The sequence below is a fragment of the Ahaetulla prasina genome, chromosome 8 (assembly GCF_028640845.1).
Source record: "Ahaetulla prasina isolate Xishuangbanna chromosome 8, ASM2864084v1, whole genome shotgun sequence".
NCBI classification, from domain to species: Eukaryota; Metazoa; Chordata; class Lepidosauria; order Squamata; family Colubridae; genus Ahaetulla; species Ahaetulla prasina.
The window spans coordinates 69,828,114-69,844,728 of record NC_080546.1 but is presented as its reverse complement, the minus strand read 5'-3'; the positions used below and the strand labels follow the sequence as shown (position 1 = coordinate 69,844,728).

At 39.0% G+C, this 16,615-nt stretch overlaps 1 protein-coding gene across 3 annotated transcripts in view; it reads left to right on the top strand.

Moving 5' to 3' along the window:
- Window positions 1–16,615, top strand: part of PDGFC (platelet derived growth factor C) — a 149,629-nt gene that overhangs the window by 85,982 nt on the left and 47,032 nt on the right. For all 3 annotated transcript variants that reach the window (XM_058192473.1, XM_058192474.1, XM_058192475.1), the window contains one exon: window positions 10,705–10,900. In XM_058192473.1, coding sequence (XP_058048456.1) covers window positions 10,705–10,900 — 196 coding nt within the window. The remainder of the gene's footprint in view (window positions 1–10,704; window positions 10,901–16,615) is intronic.

The window sequence follows — 16,615 nt, the reverse complement described above, 5'->3', positions numbered from 1 at the left end:
CTGGCTTCTCCACTGATTTTGCTTGTCAGAAAATCGCAAAAGTGATCCCAGGATACTGCAATCATCAATAAATACATGCCAGTTGTCAAGTGTCTGAATTTTGATCATGTGACCATGGAGAGCTGCCATGGTCGTAAAGTGTGAAAAATTTATTTATTTATTTATTTATTAATTAGATTTCTAGACCGCCCTTCTCCCGAAGGACTCAGGGCGGTGTACAGCCTTATTAAAACACATAGGTACACAATAAATTTAAAATACATTTAAAATGAAATATTTAACCGGCCAATTTAAAACTAAAAACGGTCAAACGACCGATATAAAACCCTAAACTATAAAATCACCATTAAAAACCCATAACTTAAAAAACTAACCCAGTCCAGCGCAGATAAATAAGTAAGTTTTGAGCTCGCGGCGAAAGGTTCGGAGGTCCGGAAGTTGACGAAGTCCTGGGGGGAGCTCGTTCCAGAGGGCGGGAGCCCCCACAGAGAAGGCCCTTCCCCTGGGTGTCGCCAGACGACACTGTCGCGCCGACGGCACCCTGAGGAGTCCCTCTCTGTGAGAGCGCACGGGTCGGTGAGAGGTATTCGGTAGCAGCAGGCGGTCCCGTAAGTAACCCGGCCCTATGCCATGGAGCGCTTTAAAGACGTTCACCAACACCTTGAAGCGCACCCGGAAGGCCACAGGTAGCCAGTGCAGCCTGCGCAGGATAGGTGTCACTCGGGAGCCACGAGGGGCTCCCTCTATCACCCGCGCAGCTGCATTCTGGACCAACTGCAGCCTCCGGATGCCCTTCAAGGGGAGCCCCATGTAGAGAGCATTGCAGTAGTCCAGACGAGACGTCACAAGGGCGTGAGTGACTGTGCACAAGGCATCCCGGTCTAGAAAGGGGCGCAACTGGCGCACCAGGCGAACCTGGTGGAAAGCTCTCCTGGAGACGGCCGTCAAATGATCTTCAAAAGACAGCCGTGCATCCAGGAGAACGCCCAAATTACGCACCCCTTCCATCGGGGCCAATGACTCGCTCCCGACAGTCAGCCGCGGACTCAGCTGACTGTACCGGGATGCCGGCATCCACAGCCACTCCGTCTTGGAGGGATTGAGCTTGAGCCTGTTTCTCCCCATCCAGACCCGTCGGCTTCCAGACACCGGGACAGCACTTGATAGCTTCATTGGGGTGGCCGGTGTGGAAAAGTACAGCTGGGTGTCATCAGCGTACAGCTGGTACCTCACACGAAGCCACTGATGATCTCACCCAGCGGCTTCATATAGATGTTGAACAGAAGGCGAGAGAATCGACCCTGCGGCACCACAAGTGAGGTGCCGCGGGGTGACCTCTGCCCGTCAACACCGTCTGCGACGGTCGGAGAGATAGGAGGAGAACCACCGATAAACGGTGCCTCCCACTCCCAACCCCTCCAACCGGCGCAGCAGGATACCATGGTCGATGGTATCAAAAGCCGCTGAGAGGTCTAATAGGACCAGGGCAGAGGAATAACCCCTATCCCTGGCCTCCAGAGATCATCCACCAACGCGACCAAAGCCGTCTCAGTGCTGTAACCGCGTCGGAAGCCGGACTGGAGCAGGTCCAGATAGACAGTTTCCTCCAGGTGCAGGGGAAACTGATATGCCACCATACTCTCTACAACCTTCGCCGCGGGTTGGAGACCGACGATAATTACCTAAAACAGCGGGTCAGGAAGGCTTCTTGAGGAGGGCCTCACCACCGCCTCTTTCAAGGCGGCCGGAAAGACTCCTCCAACAAGGAAGCACTCGTAATCCCTGGAGCCAGCCTCGTGTCACCTCCTGAGTGGCCAGCACCAGCCAGGAGGGGCACGGGTCCAGTAAACACGTGGTGGCATTCAATCTACCCAGCAACCTGTCCATGTCCTCGGGAGTCACAGGGTCAAACTCATCCCACACAACATCACCAAGACCGCCCTCAGATACCCCGTCTGAATCGCCACAATTTTGGTCCAGACCGTCCCTAAGCTGAACGATTTTATCGTATAGATAACCGTTAAACTCCTCAGCACGTCCCCGCAACGGGTCATCCCGCTCCCCCTGGTGAAGGAGAGAGCGGGTCACCCGAAACAGGGCAGCTGGGCGGTTATCTGCCGACGCAATGAGGGAGGAGGCGTAGGAACGCCTCGCTTCCCTCAGTGCCACTAGGTAGGTCCTGGTATAGGATCTAACTAGTGTCCGATCAGCCTCTGAACGGCTGGACCTCCAGGAACTCTCTAGGCGTCTTCTCCGGCGTTTCATCCCCCTCAGCTCCTCGGAGAACCAAGGAGCCGGTTGGGATCTGCGCCGGGTCAGAGGCCGCAAAATGATCATAAGTTACTTTTTTCAGTGCTGTTGTAACTTTGAACAGTCACTAAACAAATGGTTGTAAGTTTTTTTTGTGTTTAAAAAAGTTTTATTTTAACATTCTTATCCAATAACATATCCAATAACATATTTAATGTACCATCATATACAATTAATCGGATCTGCCCGGTCACCACCCCCTTCCTTTTACTCTCCTTCTCTACCTTCTTCTACTTTCCACAACCATCCTCCCCCTCTCTTATCTACATCCTCTCCTCCTTCCTCCCTACTCCTTTCTTCTCCCTCTTCTATCCCTCTTCCTTCCTTTCCTCTTCCTCCTCTTCTCTTTCCTACCTCCTTCTCTCTTCTACTTCCTTCTTTCCCATCATTCTGAAGTGGTAGCCAGGCAGATCCGATCTTACATTAATTATACATCTTCAATCATCTTTGTACATTAACTATCAATCCATTTTCTACCCTCATCCCCCCTCCCCCTCCCTTCCCCTTCCTCCCCCCACCCCCCGGGACTTCCGAGAACCGAATACAGGGTATAAAACTAACAACAAAAATTAAAATATAGCACAAATCATAATCTATAATCACTCCTTAAAACTTCCACTCCCCTTCCAGAGACAAAGAAGATACTTTTCTTCCAATCCAGTACATAGTTTTTAATATCCAACCTTCATCAACCTTCATCAATCAATATCAAAGCAACGTTCCATCTTCCAATATTCACCAAGGGTTCTTCTAAAATGTCTTTCTTCCTTAAGCAGTCTCTCAAGAATAGTTCATATTTCCAACTTAATTTCTTTAATTTTTCTGTCCAACCTTCAAGGGTAAACAATAGTCCATCAGACTGTTTTTGAATGATTATGATGTATTATTCTTGATTGTTTTTGGGGGAAGTTAGGAATTGATGATTGTAGGGGTATAATTAAGTTGGGATGAAAATTTTTTAGCATATGTTTGTTTTATTTTTAACTATACCTTGTGCCCGTTCCGGGAAGTCGGGGGGGGGGGAGGGGGGTTGTGAAGGGAGGGGAGAGGAGGCGGGGAAAGGGGGAAAAAAATTTTTGTAAAACTTTTTGAATAAAAAAAAAAATAGTCCATCTTTTCACATCTTTAACATTTATATACAACAAATAATATTACAAATATCCAATATATCAATTGTAATAATTAAAATCTTCACTTTACCTTACTTATATCAAATAACATTATTAAAATTACACCTATAACTTATCCAAAATATATCTATTATAACAATTACATTCTAATTAGCCATATAACAACATTACATCCATCTCTTAAATATAATATTTAATCCAAATTCCTAAATTTTACTATCTATCCTCCAAAGTTAACCAATATTCCATCTTCCTATTCCTTTATACCTCAAATATATCAAATAGTACCCCTAAAATTACACATTTATATCCAAAATAAATCATTTACAGAAATTAACCATAATCATATATAATAGAGTTAAACATTCTCCTCCTTCTTCTGTCTTACACATTTTCCAAAAGAATTCCCAATCTTTAATACATTAGTATAAAAATCTCGTGCTTTACAAATTGTATTGAGAAAATACTTTCTTCCTTTATAATTCGCTGTTAAACCAGCTGGAACCTCCCATCTAAAATATATCTGATGTTTCTTAAATTCATCCACTAAAAAGGCAAATTCTTTTTTCTTTCTTAACATTTTAGGAGGAATTTCCTTCATCATTATTATATCTTGTCCTAATATTTGAAATTTATTTTTATAAAATGCTTGCAAAATTCCATACCTAATCTTCTTATTTGTAAAATAAATAACCACATCTCTCGGTAAACACTTCTGCCTTGCCCACCAAGAATTAACACAATAATTTTTTCAATATTAACTTCAAAATCTTCTGGTTCCACTCCCTCTATCTGAGCAAAGGCCTGAATAAAAATCTCTTTCAAATTTTCTTCCTTACACTCTTTTAATCCTCTCACCCTTATAGCATATTCCATTAATTTATATTGTAATATAACCCTTTCTTCATCTGCCTTATCAACCTTAACCTGAATATCATCTATTTTATTTTCTAAATTCAGATTAATTTGAACTTCATCTATTTTCCTTTGCAAATCTAAATTAATTTGGTTAAATTCATCCAGTCTTTCTTCTGTCTGTGTGCTAGATAACAATAATGGGGTAATTGATTCCTTTAATTTTTTCATCTCCCTCCTCTGCTCTTCCACCAAATCTTTAAAATCCAGTATTTCTTTCTCCATTTCATTAAATTTTTGATCTATTTCTGAAAGATGAGCCTCCATAAGCTCCTGTAAAAAATTCCTTAGACTTTCTTTAATATCCTCTCTCAATTTCCGTACCTGAAGTGAAGAAATTTCCAATATTTAGAAGTGGTTAAATCTCTTTGCTTAAAGGCCATTTTTAAACTAAATAATACCAAGAAGAAGAAAAAAAAAAGGAAAAAAAAGGGGGAAAAAATTCAACAAACTTTTCTTCTTAAACACTGTAAGAAAAAGATAATAAAAAAAAGAAGAGATTTAAAAAAAAAAGAATTCCATTTAAAAAAAAAAATCTTGTTATATTCTTCTTAAAGGTTCCACGCCAGCAATTGTAATCAGCATTTCCTTAACTTTCACTTATCTTAGCTTTCACTTTCAAAACACAAAACGCCATCTTTCATCATCTCCACTCTTGAATACAAATACCTTCTCTGTCAGGGAGTTAAAATCATCTTACAATCAAATGCCAGCCCTCCTGTTTTCGGCTTTTTCCGTGTTGGCAATCTATCAATAATCCTTTTCAGTCACGGAGATGGACGCTGCGTTTTGTTCTGCATTTGCAGAAGCGTTCTGGATTCTGGAGCTTTTTTCGAGCTATAGAAGGAGCGTTCCCAACAAACCACCAGAAATCATTCTGGGGCTTTCCTTGGGGGCTCTACTTCAGCTCAAATGCTCATCTCCCCCTCTTTGCCCGAGGGCAGAGATTTACGAGCTGTTGACAGCAGATTAACGCTGTCTAAACAGCTCTACAGAATCACACAGAACTGGCAGACTGAGATCGCCCGCCATTAACGAAGCGGAGCCACCCGGAAGTCTCACAAATGGTTGTAAGTTGAAGACCACCTGTGTTACCTATAAAATCTTTTCTTGCTTTTTTTGCCTTTGGGACTGCGTGACATTCTTGTCCACTCTGCTTGATTTAGGTAGCAGATTAAGAAGCCCTTCCTTGCAAAAATAAAAAATAAAAAAAAAATGCTGCGTCACCTGTAAAGTTATGGAATCTATCATCAACCAATCCATTATCCTCCACCTAGAAACAAACAATCTACTTTCTAATAAACAATTTGGGTTCAGAAAAAAAATTATCATGTAACTTACAACTTCTTCACTGCAAAAACATATGGACTACAAATCTTGATCAAGGCAAAACAATAGATGCAATTCACATAGACTTCTGTAAAGCTTTTGACTCAGTGGTACATGACAAACTTCTCCTAAAACTAAAATCCTACGGCATCTCCCGACCCCTCCACAATTGGATATCAGCGTTCCTGTCAAACAGACAACAAGTGGTCAAAATAGGCAGTGCCCTATCAAATCCTGTTCCTGTCAATAGCGGCGTTCCCCAAGGCAGTGTTCTTGGATCAACACTCTTCATATTATACATTAATGATCTCTTTGACCATATTAAAAGTAATTGTGTTCTTTTCGCTGATGATGTCAAACTATTTAACACTACCAACAATACAGCTACCCTTCAAAAAGACCTTGACTTTGTATTAGAATGGTCAAAAACTTGGCAACTCCAAATCTCAACCAGCAAATGCTCTGTCTTACACATTTCCTCCTCTTCACTTCTTCCTTCACTTTCCTCCTCTTCCCTTCCCCCTTCCCTTCCCTTCCTTTCCCTTTCCTCTTTCCTCTTTCCTTTTCTTTCTTCTTTCCTTTCCTTTAACTTCCTTCCCTTCTCATCCCTTCCCTTCCACCGACTCACATTTACAACTGCTGCAGTCCAATATAACAATAGAACAACATAGATTTGGGCATCTTTAAGTCGTTGAAGAATTTTTCCTTAGGTAAAAGTGATTTTTCTAATATTTCTATTTGAGCAAATCCTTTCAAAAAAATATAAAACCTAACAAAAAACTGCAGAAATACATTTTAGCACCTTTTAAAGAGTAACTATATTTACATCTATATCTCTATCTATATTCATATCTACCTAGATAGAAATCTTATATTCTCACTCACTTAGAATCTAAACACTAAATACAAATTTGATGGACATTACCTTACAGATGACCCCACCCTGTTAAAGACCTTGGAGTTTTCATATCCAATGATCTAAGTGCCAAAGTCCACTGCAACTACATCGCAAAAAAAGCTTTAAGAGTTGTAAACCTAATCTTACGTAGCTTCTTCCCCAGAAACACTACACTACTAACCAGAACTTAAAAAACATTTGCTAGACCAATTCTTGAATACAGCTCACCTGTCTGGAACCCATACCACATTTCAGACATCAATACAATTGAACGTGTCCAGAAATATTTAACAAGAAGAGTTCTCCACTCCTCTGAATACAACAAAATACCTTTTGCCACCAGACTTGAAATCTTGGGTTTAGAAAACTTAGAACTCCGCCGCCTTCGACAGGACCTGTGTTTAACTCATAGAATCATCTATTGCAATGTTCTTCCTGTTGAAGACTACTTCAGCTTCAATCACAACAATACAAGAGCAAACAATAGATTTAAACTTAATGTTAACCTCTTCAATCTTGATTGCAGAAAATATGACTTCTGTAACAGAGTTATTAATGCTTGGAACATATTACCTGCCTCTGTGGTATCTACTCAAAATCCCCAAAGCTTTAACCAAAAACGGCCCATTCTTAAGAGGCCTGTAAGGGGCGTGCATAAGAGCACCAGCGTGCCTACCATCCCTGTCCAATTGTTTCCTTTCATTATATCCAATTAATATAGTTATTACATACTTTTGCTTATATATATGCTTATATATTATATAGTTATTTTCGTGCTTATGCTTATGTATACTGTTGTGACAAAATAAATAAAAAAAATTAAAAAAAATGGGGGGGGGGGAGGTCAGAAGTCAGGCTTTCCTGTTACAGCTTTGGAATAAAGCAAGGCTAAGATGACTCCCTTTCCTGTTTTGGTTTGGCTTTTTTCAGAAAGCAGTCAATACATTTTTTTTCAGTAGTTGATGTAATAAATCTGGAACAAACCCACCCAGGAAGGAAATATTTTATTTAGTTCAGACACTGCATGTTTTTTATTTTGCTTTCTTTTTAATATTTATTGATGATTGTAGCTCTGATTCGAAGGAGGCAGCATGTAAATCACTATAAATAATGAATAATGCTAATAGAAAAGTTTATTGTTTTATTTTAGTTAGATATTCGTTTATAATGTACTCAGGATCCCAAAAATTCTCAGATCATCTCTGGTTGCTCTGTATGTGTATGTTTGGTATGAATAAATTATCCTGTCTCCTAGCATTTGGAATGTTGCTCAAATAGTATTTATATAAGGCCTGGGCAATTCAGGAATACCTTCTTACATTGCAGTGTTAAAAACAGCCATCAGATGATAAAATACAAATTGGAGAGTCTTCATGCTGTGTAGTAATCAATATATTTAGTACGGAAAGTCAACAGTAGTCCTAATCAATTTAGTTTAATAAAGTTCAAACAAACGATTGCTTTTTCGTTTTTGGCATGTTATACCAACTACAGTCCTTGGAGGAGTTTTCCATTAAGAGGAAAGTCAAGCTTCCTTTGAATCAAGCTCAACTCCTGACGATTACATGTACACATCTGTGTAGTTTTCTTGGCTATAACATAGGATGTTATTGCCATCTTCTGGATTTTTTGTTCCTGACCTTCAAGTCTGTCCCACAATCCTGGGACTTTTTTATCATCTTCTATTCAAATAATAAAGATGTCTGATCCATGCTTTAGCATTTGTTTGAGATCAGCTAAGTTTCTTAATTCATAAATTACAGGTCCTAAATCTGCAGATAGTTTTACAGTCTTAAAATTTAGACTAATTTATTTTAGCACAGAGAAACTACATGCATTCTGAGAATAAGAAGAAAATGACTGCCTTGCTCAACTCTACCTATACCTATATGTAACCTGAATGACTAGCTATATGTTACTAAAATTCTTGTTTCTATAACATGTAACTGGGCAAAACAACATACCATAGGGCAGCAGTTGTTGAATCAAGGTACTTCAAATAGGCTTACAAAATGTATTCAAAATTTGGGACTCTAGATGCCCATGACTCTGGATGGAATGAAATTAGGGGAATTTGTGGTTTCCTCAGTTGCCGGACTGCAGCAGCAGTCACATATCCTCATTTTCAACATTCTGCGACAATTTTCCAGCCATTCTTGCAATCTTTTGTGCTCCGCAGCAACAACCACCACTTGCCTGCTGGAAAGGGAAGGAAGGGGAAGTAGAAGTAGAAGAGACAGAGGTACAGAGAGGAACAGGGAAGAAGGAACCCCTATACATCATTTCTGGTCCATACATGCATGCTCTCCCCAACTTGCACCTTCCTAGATCCATGTGGCACCTCTTGCACACCCATATGCACCATTTTCAACTCTTGTAATCCCTCATATGCTTTCCCTGACTCATGTGGCACCTCTTACACACCCCCATACACCTTTATGGTCTTATGCTGCCTCCCACACACTGTTTCTCACCTGTCTGGTACCTCTCATGCACTTCCATATACCCGCAGGCACCCTTTTCAACTCACACCTTCTCCACATGCCCTTCCCAGCCTGCATGGCATCTCTATTTTTTTGATCACCATACACCCTTGACTCATGCTGCCCCCTTGCACTTTACCCAACCCATGCAGCACCTCTTGCATACCCCCATGCACCCTTCCCACCCACAGCATATACTCTTCCCGACCTGCACAGCACCTCTCATCCATTTCTGCATGCTCTTCCTGACCCATAGCCCTATGCATCCCCTTGCTCTCTTTCCTGCCCAGCAGAGACACTTGCCTGCCTGCTGGCTTTGAATTTACCCACTTCCTGCTGGCTTTCCCACTAACAGAGCTCCCCTGAAAGCTTCTTACAAGCAAAGTAAATGGGAAAGCTTGCAGGAATTCAAGGGGTGGGGGAGGGAAGTAATGATAGTATAACAGGGAGGGAAGGTTTCAGTGTTGCTTGCCAGCTTCCCACAAGGAAATTGAATGGGAAAGGTGTCAGGAATTCAGAAATCACTTCTAATGCCACTGCCGATTTGTCAATTTACCTTTTAGGTATTTCTCTGTTTAGGTAAAGAAATATCTCTTAAACAATGACCCAAAGGACCACGGCTTGTCTAGTGTATAATAAATAAGGAAAGAAAATGACGTTATTCAGTGAAATGACACTTCTATCTCATTATTAGTGCTATTTGAGGATTTAATTTTAATCCCTATTGTTTTTGAGAGGAAGGGGAACACACTGGGTAAAATAAAGGATTATGTTCTAATACTTTATAGAAAATAAGATTGGATCAATTTTTACGAGATGGATACATTTTAGATAGAGCTTATTGTGTAAGCAAATAACTTCTAATCCATCTAAAAATTGCAATACATACATGTAGTTTTCATTTAGGGACCACAATTGGGACCTGCAATTCCATTGTTAAGCAAAGTGGGTGCTAACTGAAACAGCTACTTTGCTTTTGATATTTCTTCAGTTTCCCTTTGCTTTATAGACATGTGAAGGTTATATATGAGAGAATTGGTCGCAAAGTTACTTTTTCATCATTTTTGTAATTGCAGTTAGTCACTGTAAGAGTCAGTCACTAAGCAAGGACCACGTATATATGAGTAATTGTGGGTGTCAGCATACTATCATAGAAAAATAGAAATTTGTACACATCTTTTTCACTTTAGTAATTGACTGCCTACTAATTGCAATTGCACATGATTCTGTTTATCAAATCATGGTGTTTTTGTTATTTTTTTAGTAAACAACACATTGGGGGATTTAGATATGCCAATTCTTTATGTACATTCTCTCAACATTGTTTTTTCCTTTTCTTCCTCTTCTTTTAAAAACTAGAAACCTAGAGGAGATGGCTTATTATGCAATGGTTTGTCATGTCCAAATTAAAATATTTGGGTATGTTTCTTAAGATAATTCCAACAACTCTTTTGAGAGAATTCCTTTTAGGTGAATTTATAGTATGGCATGGCAATCTACCATTCAAAGAAATAAATTAGAATACTATGGTAGATTAGAAGATATCAAAGAACATCTTTATAATTGAATTTTATTGTTCAGTATAACTTGATTGTGCAGTTGATTGATATTCTTTTGTATGTGTATATTTCCTTTATAGGAGTGCAAGAGCCACATCATGAGAAGGTTATTATTGTGTCTGCTAATGGAAGTATTCACAGCCCTAAGTTTCCTTACACTTATCCTCGCAACATAGTACTTGTGTGGCGATTAGTTGCAGTTGAAGAGAATATGTTGATACAACTTACTTTTGATGAAAGGTTTGGGCTTGAGGACCCAGAAGATGATATATGCAAGTAAGTATCAATTTCTAAATGTTTGTAAATGTAATAAAAAAAGACATCATGTCATATACTGTGTAGCTTACATAAACTCTTAACAACTGAAGGCTAAATGTTTTTGGGTTCAAAGAAGCTGCTGTTGTGCAATTCATCTGTGGACCTGAAGGTGGCTGTGCAGTCTCAGTCTAGAAGTGTATTGTCTAGCACAATGGGAACACTGTTATTCTATGATGCTGCTCATGATTTTCTATCACTTTTTGGTGGTGCCTATATTGAAAGCCAGTGGAGGCTTCATAGCACAGGGCTGAACAGCAGGTACTTTCAGCAGTTGCAGCTTCTAGTTCCCTTGGTTGGATATTACAGTGGTGTAGAGTTTCCTTCACTGTGTCTTTGTAGGGCCTGCATGGAACACCTTGAGTTCTCTTCCCAGTCTCCAGCACACCACAGAGCAATCGGCAAGGCATACAATCCTCCATTCCAGGGGTGAAATGCTACCGGTTTGGGCCGGTTCTGCTGCCCAGGTAGGGAAAATTTTGACTGGTTCAGAGAACCAGTAAGGAAAATTTTGATTGGCCCCGCCCACCTGCCCTCCCCCTCCTTTCACCTCTCCTATATTCTGTTGTTTATTAGCTCAGCTGATTCCCGCACAGAGCGATTGCCACCTCAGCTGAGCTAAGAAACAGCAAATGAGTCTTAGTCTCATTTGCCTTCAGCTAGAATAATAAAGGGAAACTTTCTGGGGCTTTTTTACTTCCCACCCACCCCCCATCCCCCAAGCAGGGAAAGGAATACTAGCTTTAATGAGATGTCTGGGCGTTTAGCCAAGAGCAATTATCACCTCCTTACAATGTTGCGAAGCTGCAAACCAGCTTGCCTGAATTGAAAATCTGCCTCAAAAGAAACTGCCTTTTGCTTCCTCCAGAGCAGTGGTAGTCAACCTGGTCCCTACTGCCCACTAGTGGGCATTCCAGCTTTCATGGTGGGCGTAGGGGTTTTGTCTGATATTGAAGCACTTTCCTTTTTTAAAATTTAATTGACTTTAAAAAAAAAATTCATAGCATTATTTAAAAACATTTTCATTAGGTTTTCATAAAATTCCCTGTGACAATTTAAATTTCTGAAAATATACTATTTGTATCACCCGTGCATAAGTTTAGTTCACGTTACATAAGTGAAACTAAATGGCGCTATAGTGTGACCGCAAACAAAAGAGCCTCGTCCCAGAATAGCTCGCGCATCTCCCCCCCCCATACCACCCAGTTGTAACAGACAAACAGAGCTGGTACCTGGCGCGCCCCCCCAAACCCAATCCACAATGTGGGAGAAATACATGGCGCATTACTGTGGACTGGTGGGTGGTTAGAAAATTTTACTACTAACAGAGATTCAAAAGTGGGTGGTAGGTATAAAAAGGTTGACTACCCCTGCTCCAGAGCAAAAGCAGAGAACCTCTTCCAGGGAAGATTTCTCTGTCTTCTATTTTTCTTCCACAGCAGAACAAAAGCCTGTGAAGGCTTTTCCAGGTCTTTATTCTGATTTTCTTCTGGAGCAAAAGAAAGCCCTTTCTAGTGAAGCAGTTCCACTGGTTAATTGTTCTCACTGTCAGGAAGTTTCTTCTTAGTTTTAGGTTGCTTCTCTGTTTCTTCAGTTTCTATCCATTGCTTCTTGTTTTGCCTTCTGGTGCTTTGGAAAATAAAATCCCCCTTCTTTCTGGCAACCCCTTAAAAGCCTGGGGAGGTACCTCTTGACATGAGTGACATTGAGTTGGCCATGCCCACCCGGTCACATGACCATAAAGCCACACCCACAGAACTGGTAGTGAAAATTTTTAGATTTCACCACTGATCCGTTCTGATTATATATCACATCCACTACCTCTAAGTTCTAATAATCTGGGACTCAATGCTGGTGTAGTTTGTGTGATTCACAAATTCTAGATTGGAGACATGGTCTTGCAAACAAATGCCAAGGATGAAGCACAGAGTGCACATGTGAAATTTATCCAGCTGTTTGATGTATCATTGGTACAGAACCAAGGACTCACATTCGTGCACGACAGATTTTTATGATAAAGCATTAAATAAAAGATGTCTGTTGATATTTATGTAAACCCATTTTGATTTTCCAAAGCATTGGTGTAGCTTTCAAAAAACCTGAAAATTTCTGTATTAAAAAAAATGTACTCACTAAGTGAATATAAAGCAAGGCCTGGTAAGAACAAATAATAGAAAAATGTATTTTAATGTTGCAAAAAATGTAAAAATATACTGTATTTTAGGTAGGTCATCAAATATGCATATTCCTATTTTCAAGCTAATTTAACAGTTATTATATTGTTTTATGAAGTCTTATTTACATGTTGCGATTTCAATATAGCACTCTGCATTACATTAAACCAAATTGCTATTGCAGTCACTTTACTGAAATGCTGTACAGGCTGTCCTCCTAGAAGCATTTGTTTCGCAACTGTCAAAAGTATATAAAATAAAAATAAAACTGAGAAAAGTGACTTACAGCTGGTCTTCACACTTATAATTGTTGCAGCATCTAACTGTTGCAGTCACATGATCAAAATTTGGACTCTCTGCAACTGGTTTGTTGCATTTACGATTGTTGCAGGATCCCAGAGTCACCATTTTAGCCTTCCCAGCAGGCTTTCTATAAGCAAATTCAATGGGGGAAGCCATGTTTGCTTGACTGATGATTGACTTAACAATTGCAGTGAGTAGCTTAACAATCATAGCAAAAAAGAGCATAAAATTGGGCTCACTTAATAACTGTCTTGTTTAGTATGGAAATTCTGATCCTAGTTTGGCCATAAATTGAGGACTACTTGCATTGCATAAACATGATCAGTTGAACAGTTGAATTCAATTGGAATATGTTTCAAATATTTATTTTCTTAAGAATTTTAATTCTAGTCATTATATACTATTCAAATTGTATAGTCTACCAAGCAGAAACAATGTTGTAGATACTTTGGTTTAGATATTTATTTTGAATGAAAGCTATTTGACTAAATACTTCACTAGAAGAATAGTTCGTAATAAACTTAAATACAGTCATTATAAATTGGCCTCTGATTTATGGTAGAAAGCTCATCATAACCCTTTGTTAAGCACCAGATAATTCAGCTAATAGATTCAGTGTGACTTAGAAATTAAATCACAAATATATTAGATGATTTGACTTTTGCTACTACTGTTTCTGCTAGTACTGTATCCATTTGTTGTAGCAACTATTTAAATATAGTGGTTTTAATAGAGTCACAATACTGTAATAAAAGCTGAGGTGGTGCGGCAGATAGAATGCAGTATTGCAGGCTAATTCTGCCTGCTGACAGCAGTTCAATTCTGATCAGCTGAAGGTTGACTCAGCCTTCCAGAGTCAGTAAAATTAGGATCTAGATTCTTGGGGACAGTATGCTGTCTCTGTAAACCATTAGAGATATAAAGCACTGTGAAGCGGTATATAAGTCCAAGTGATATTGCTATTGCTACTTCTTGATTACTGCTTCTTCATATTGTTCATTTCTTGATTGATGCATATTCCTATCATCCATTTTATCTGGCCATCCTAGGCACTCACTCATTCATTTGATTAGGATTCCAGTTGCTTCTAGGATAGCTCACAGCATAAAAAAAACAATAAGATGTATAAGATGGTGAATCAATACCATGGTTTTTCTTAACATTTAAGGATTTAATTCTTTATGGTGTTTACTACCGTATATTATATAGCCACATGCAGCTAACTGAGACTAGTCTCAACAGCCACATCTAAGCTTGAACCACATGACTGAGATTGTTTGACATTGTTTATTACATTGATTATAATATCTCCATACAATTTCTTACATTTACTGTTTTTAAAAGCTACGGATGAAGGCTATGAGAGAAATGGAATAGCAATAGCATTGACTTATATACCACTTCATACCACTTCATAGCTCTCTCTAACTGGTTTACAGAATCAGTATATTGCCCCAACAATATGAGTGCTCATATTACCAACCTCAGAAGGATGGAAGGCTGAGTCAACCTTGAGCTGGAGAGAATCGAATTGCTGACAGTCTGACTGCATTATAACCACTGCACCACCATGGCTCTTACAGTAGAATTGCTGTATTCTATATAGCCCGTTTTACTCATCACAGTTACTGTTCGTTTGCAATAAAAGCATAAAAAATTTAGGAAACTTTCCAACTCCTTTGAAAGGAGAAATTAGCCTTGTCTGAGTTTCGGGTTCTATATCTTGATCTGACAGCACGTATACTGATGAAGCTTAAGGGAAGATTTCTTAGTATTATTTCAATCTCCTATAATACATACCAATGATAATTAATTCATGTTCCTTGGAGAATGTGTCAAGGAAGGAATTAAATATGACAGAGTAATTTTACAGCCACAACCCAGTTACTTTAGATAAGATAAAATTTTAGATTAAAAAGCCTTAGTAAGACCACACTTGGAATACTGCATCCAGTTTTGGTTACCACATTACAGAAAAGATGTTGAGACTTTGGAAAATGTGCAAAGAAGAGTAACTAAAATGATTAAAGACCTGGAGACTAAACATATGAAGAATGGTTGCAGGATTTGGATTTGGTAAGTCTAGAGAAAAGAAAGACTGGGGGGGGGGGCATGATAACAGTATATCAATATTTGAGGTGCTGCCACAGAGAAGAGGGGGTCAACTTATTTTCCAAAGCACCGAAGGGCTGGACAAGAAACAATGATGGAAACTAATCGAGGAAATAAGCAACCTGGAATTAAGGAGTAACTTCCTAACAGTGAGGACAATTAGCCAGTGGAACAGCTTGCCTTCAGAAGTTGTGGGTGCTTCATCACTGGAGATTCAAAGAAGAGACTGGATAGCCACTTGTCTGAAATGGTATAGGGTTCCTGCTTGGGCAGGCTAGAAGACCTCCAAGGTCCTTTCTTTTCTTTTTTTTTTTATTACTTTTTTTTACAACAAACAAACAAAAAAAAATACATTATTACACCCTTGTGCTATACATAAAAGGAAGATTTGGGTCTTCGGATATATCCTCATGATTGCCAAAATCCACGTTCTCGAGGTACAGGTACTGAAGCGTCCAATGTTCCAAGCGCAAAGTCCACAAATGGTTTCCAAGTCTTCCAGAAAATATCTTCTTTATACACACCACTTCTAATTTTAATATCACATGTCATTTTATCATTTAAAGCTAATTTCCACATTTCAGAATTCCACTCTTCTATTCTAAAAATCACATCTAGTTTCCAATATCTAGCTATTATAATTCTACCTATTATAATCATAATTCTAATCAATTCTTTTTCATATTTTGTTAATTCTATTTCCTTAATTACCAACAATAATATAGTTTCCACTCTCAATGTTATTACTTTCCCCATCATTTCAAATATCATTTTCTCCAATTGTTGCCAAAACTTTTTAATCTTATCACAATTATACCACATATGTTCATAAGTCCCCAATTCCATCTCACATCTCCAACATTTTTTACTAATTTTTTTATCCATTTGTGACAATCTTACTGGAGTCAAATACCATTTCCAAACAACTTTATAATTGTGCTCTTTAATCCTTATAGATAAATTTGACAGAGAAAGATATTGAAGGATATCAGAAAAAACTGGATAAATTTTGCAACGGTGGCAAAAGACCTAGATTAGTGAAGAAAATGTGGTATCAAAATCAAAAGGAAGGTGGATTAGGAATCCC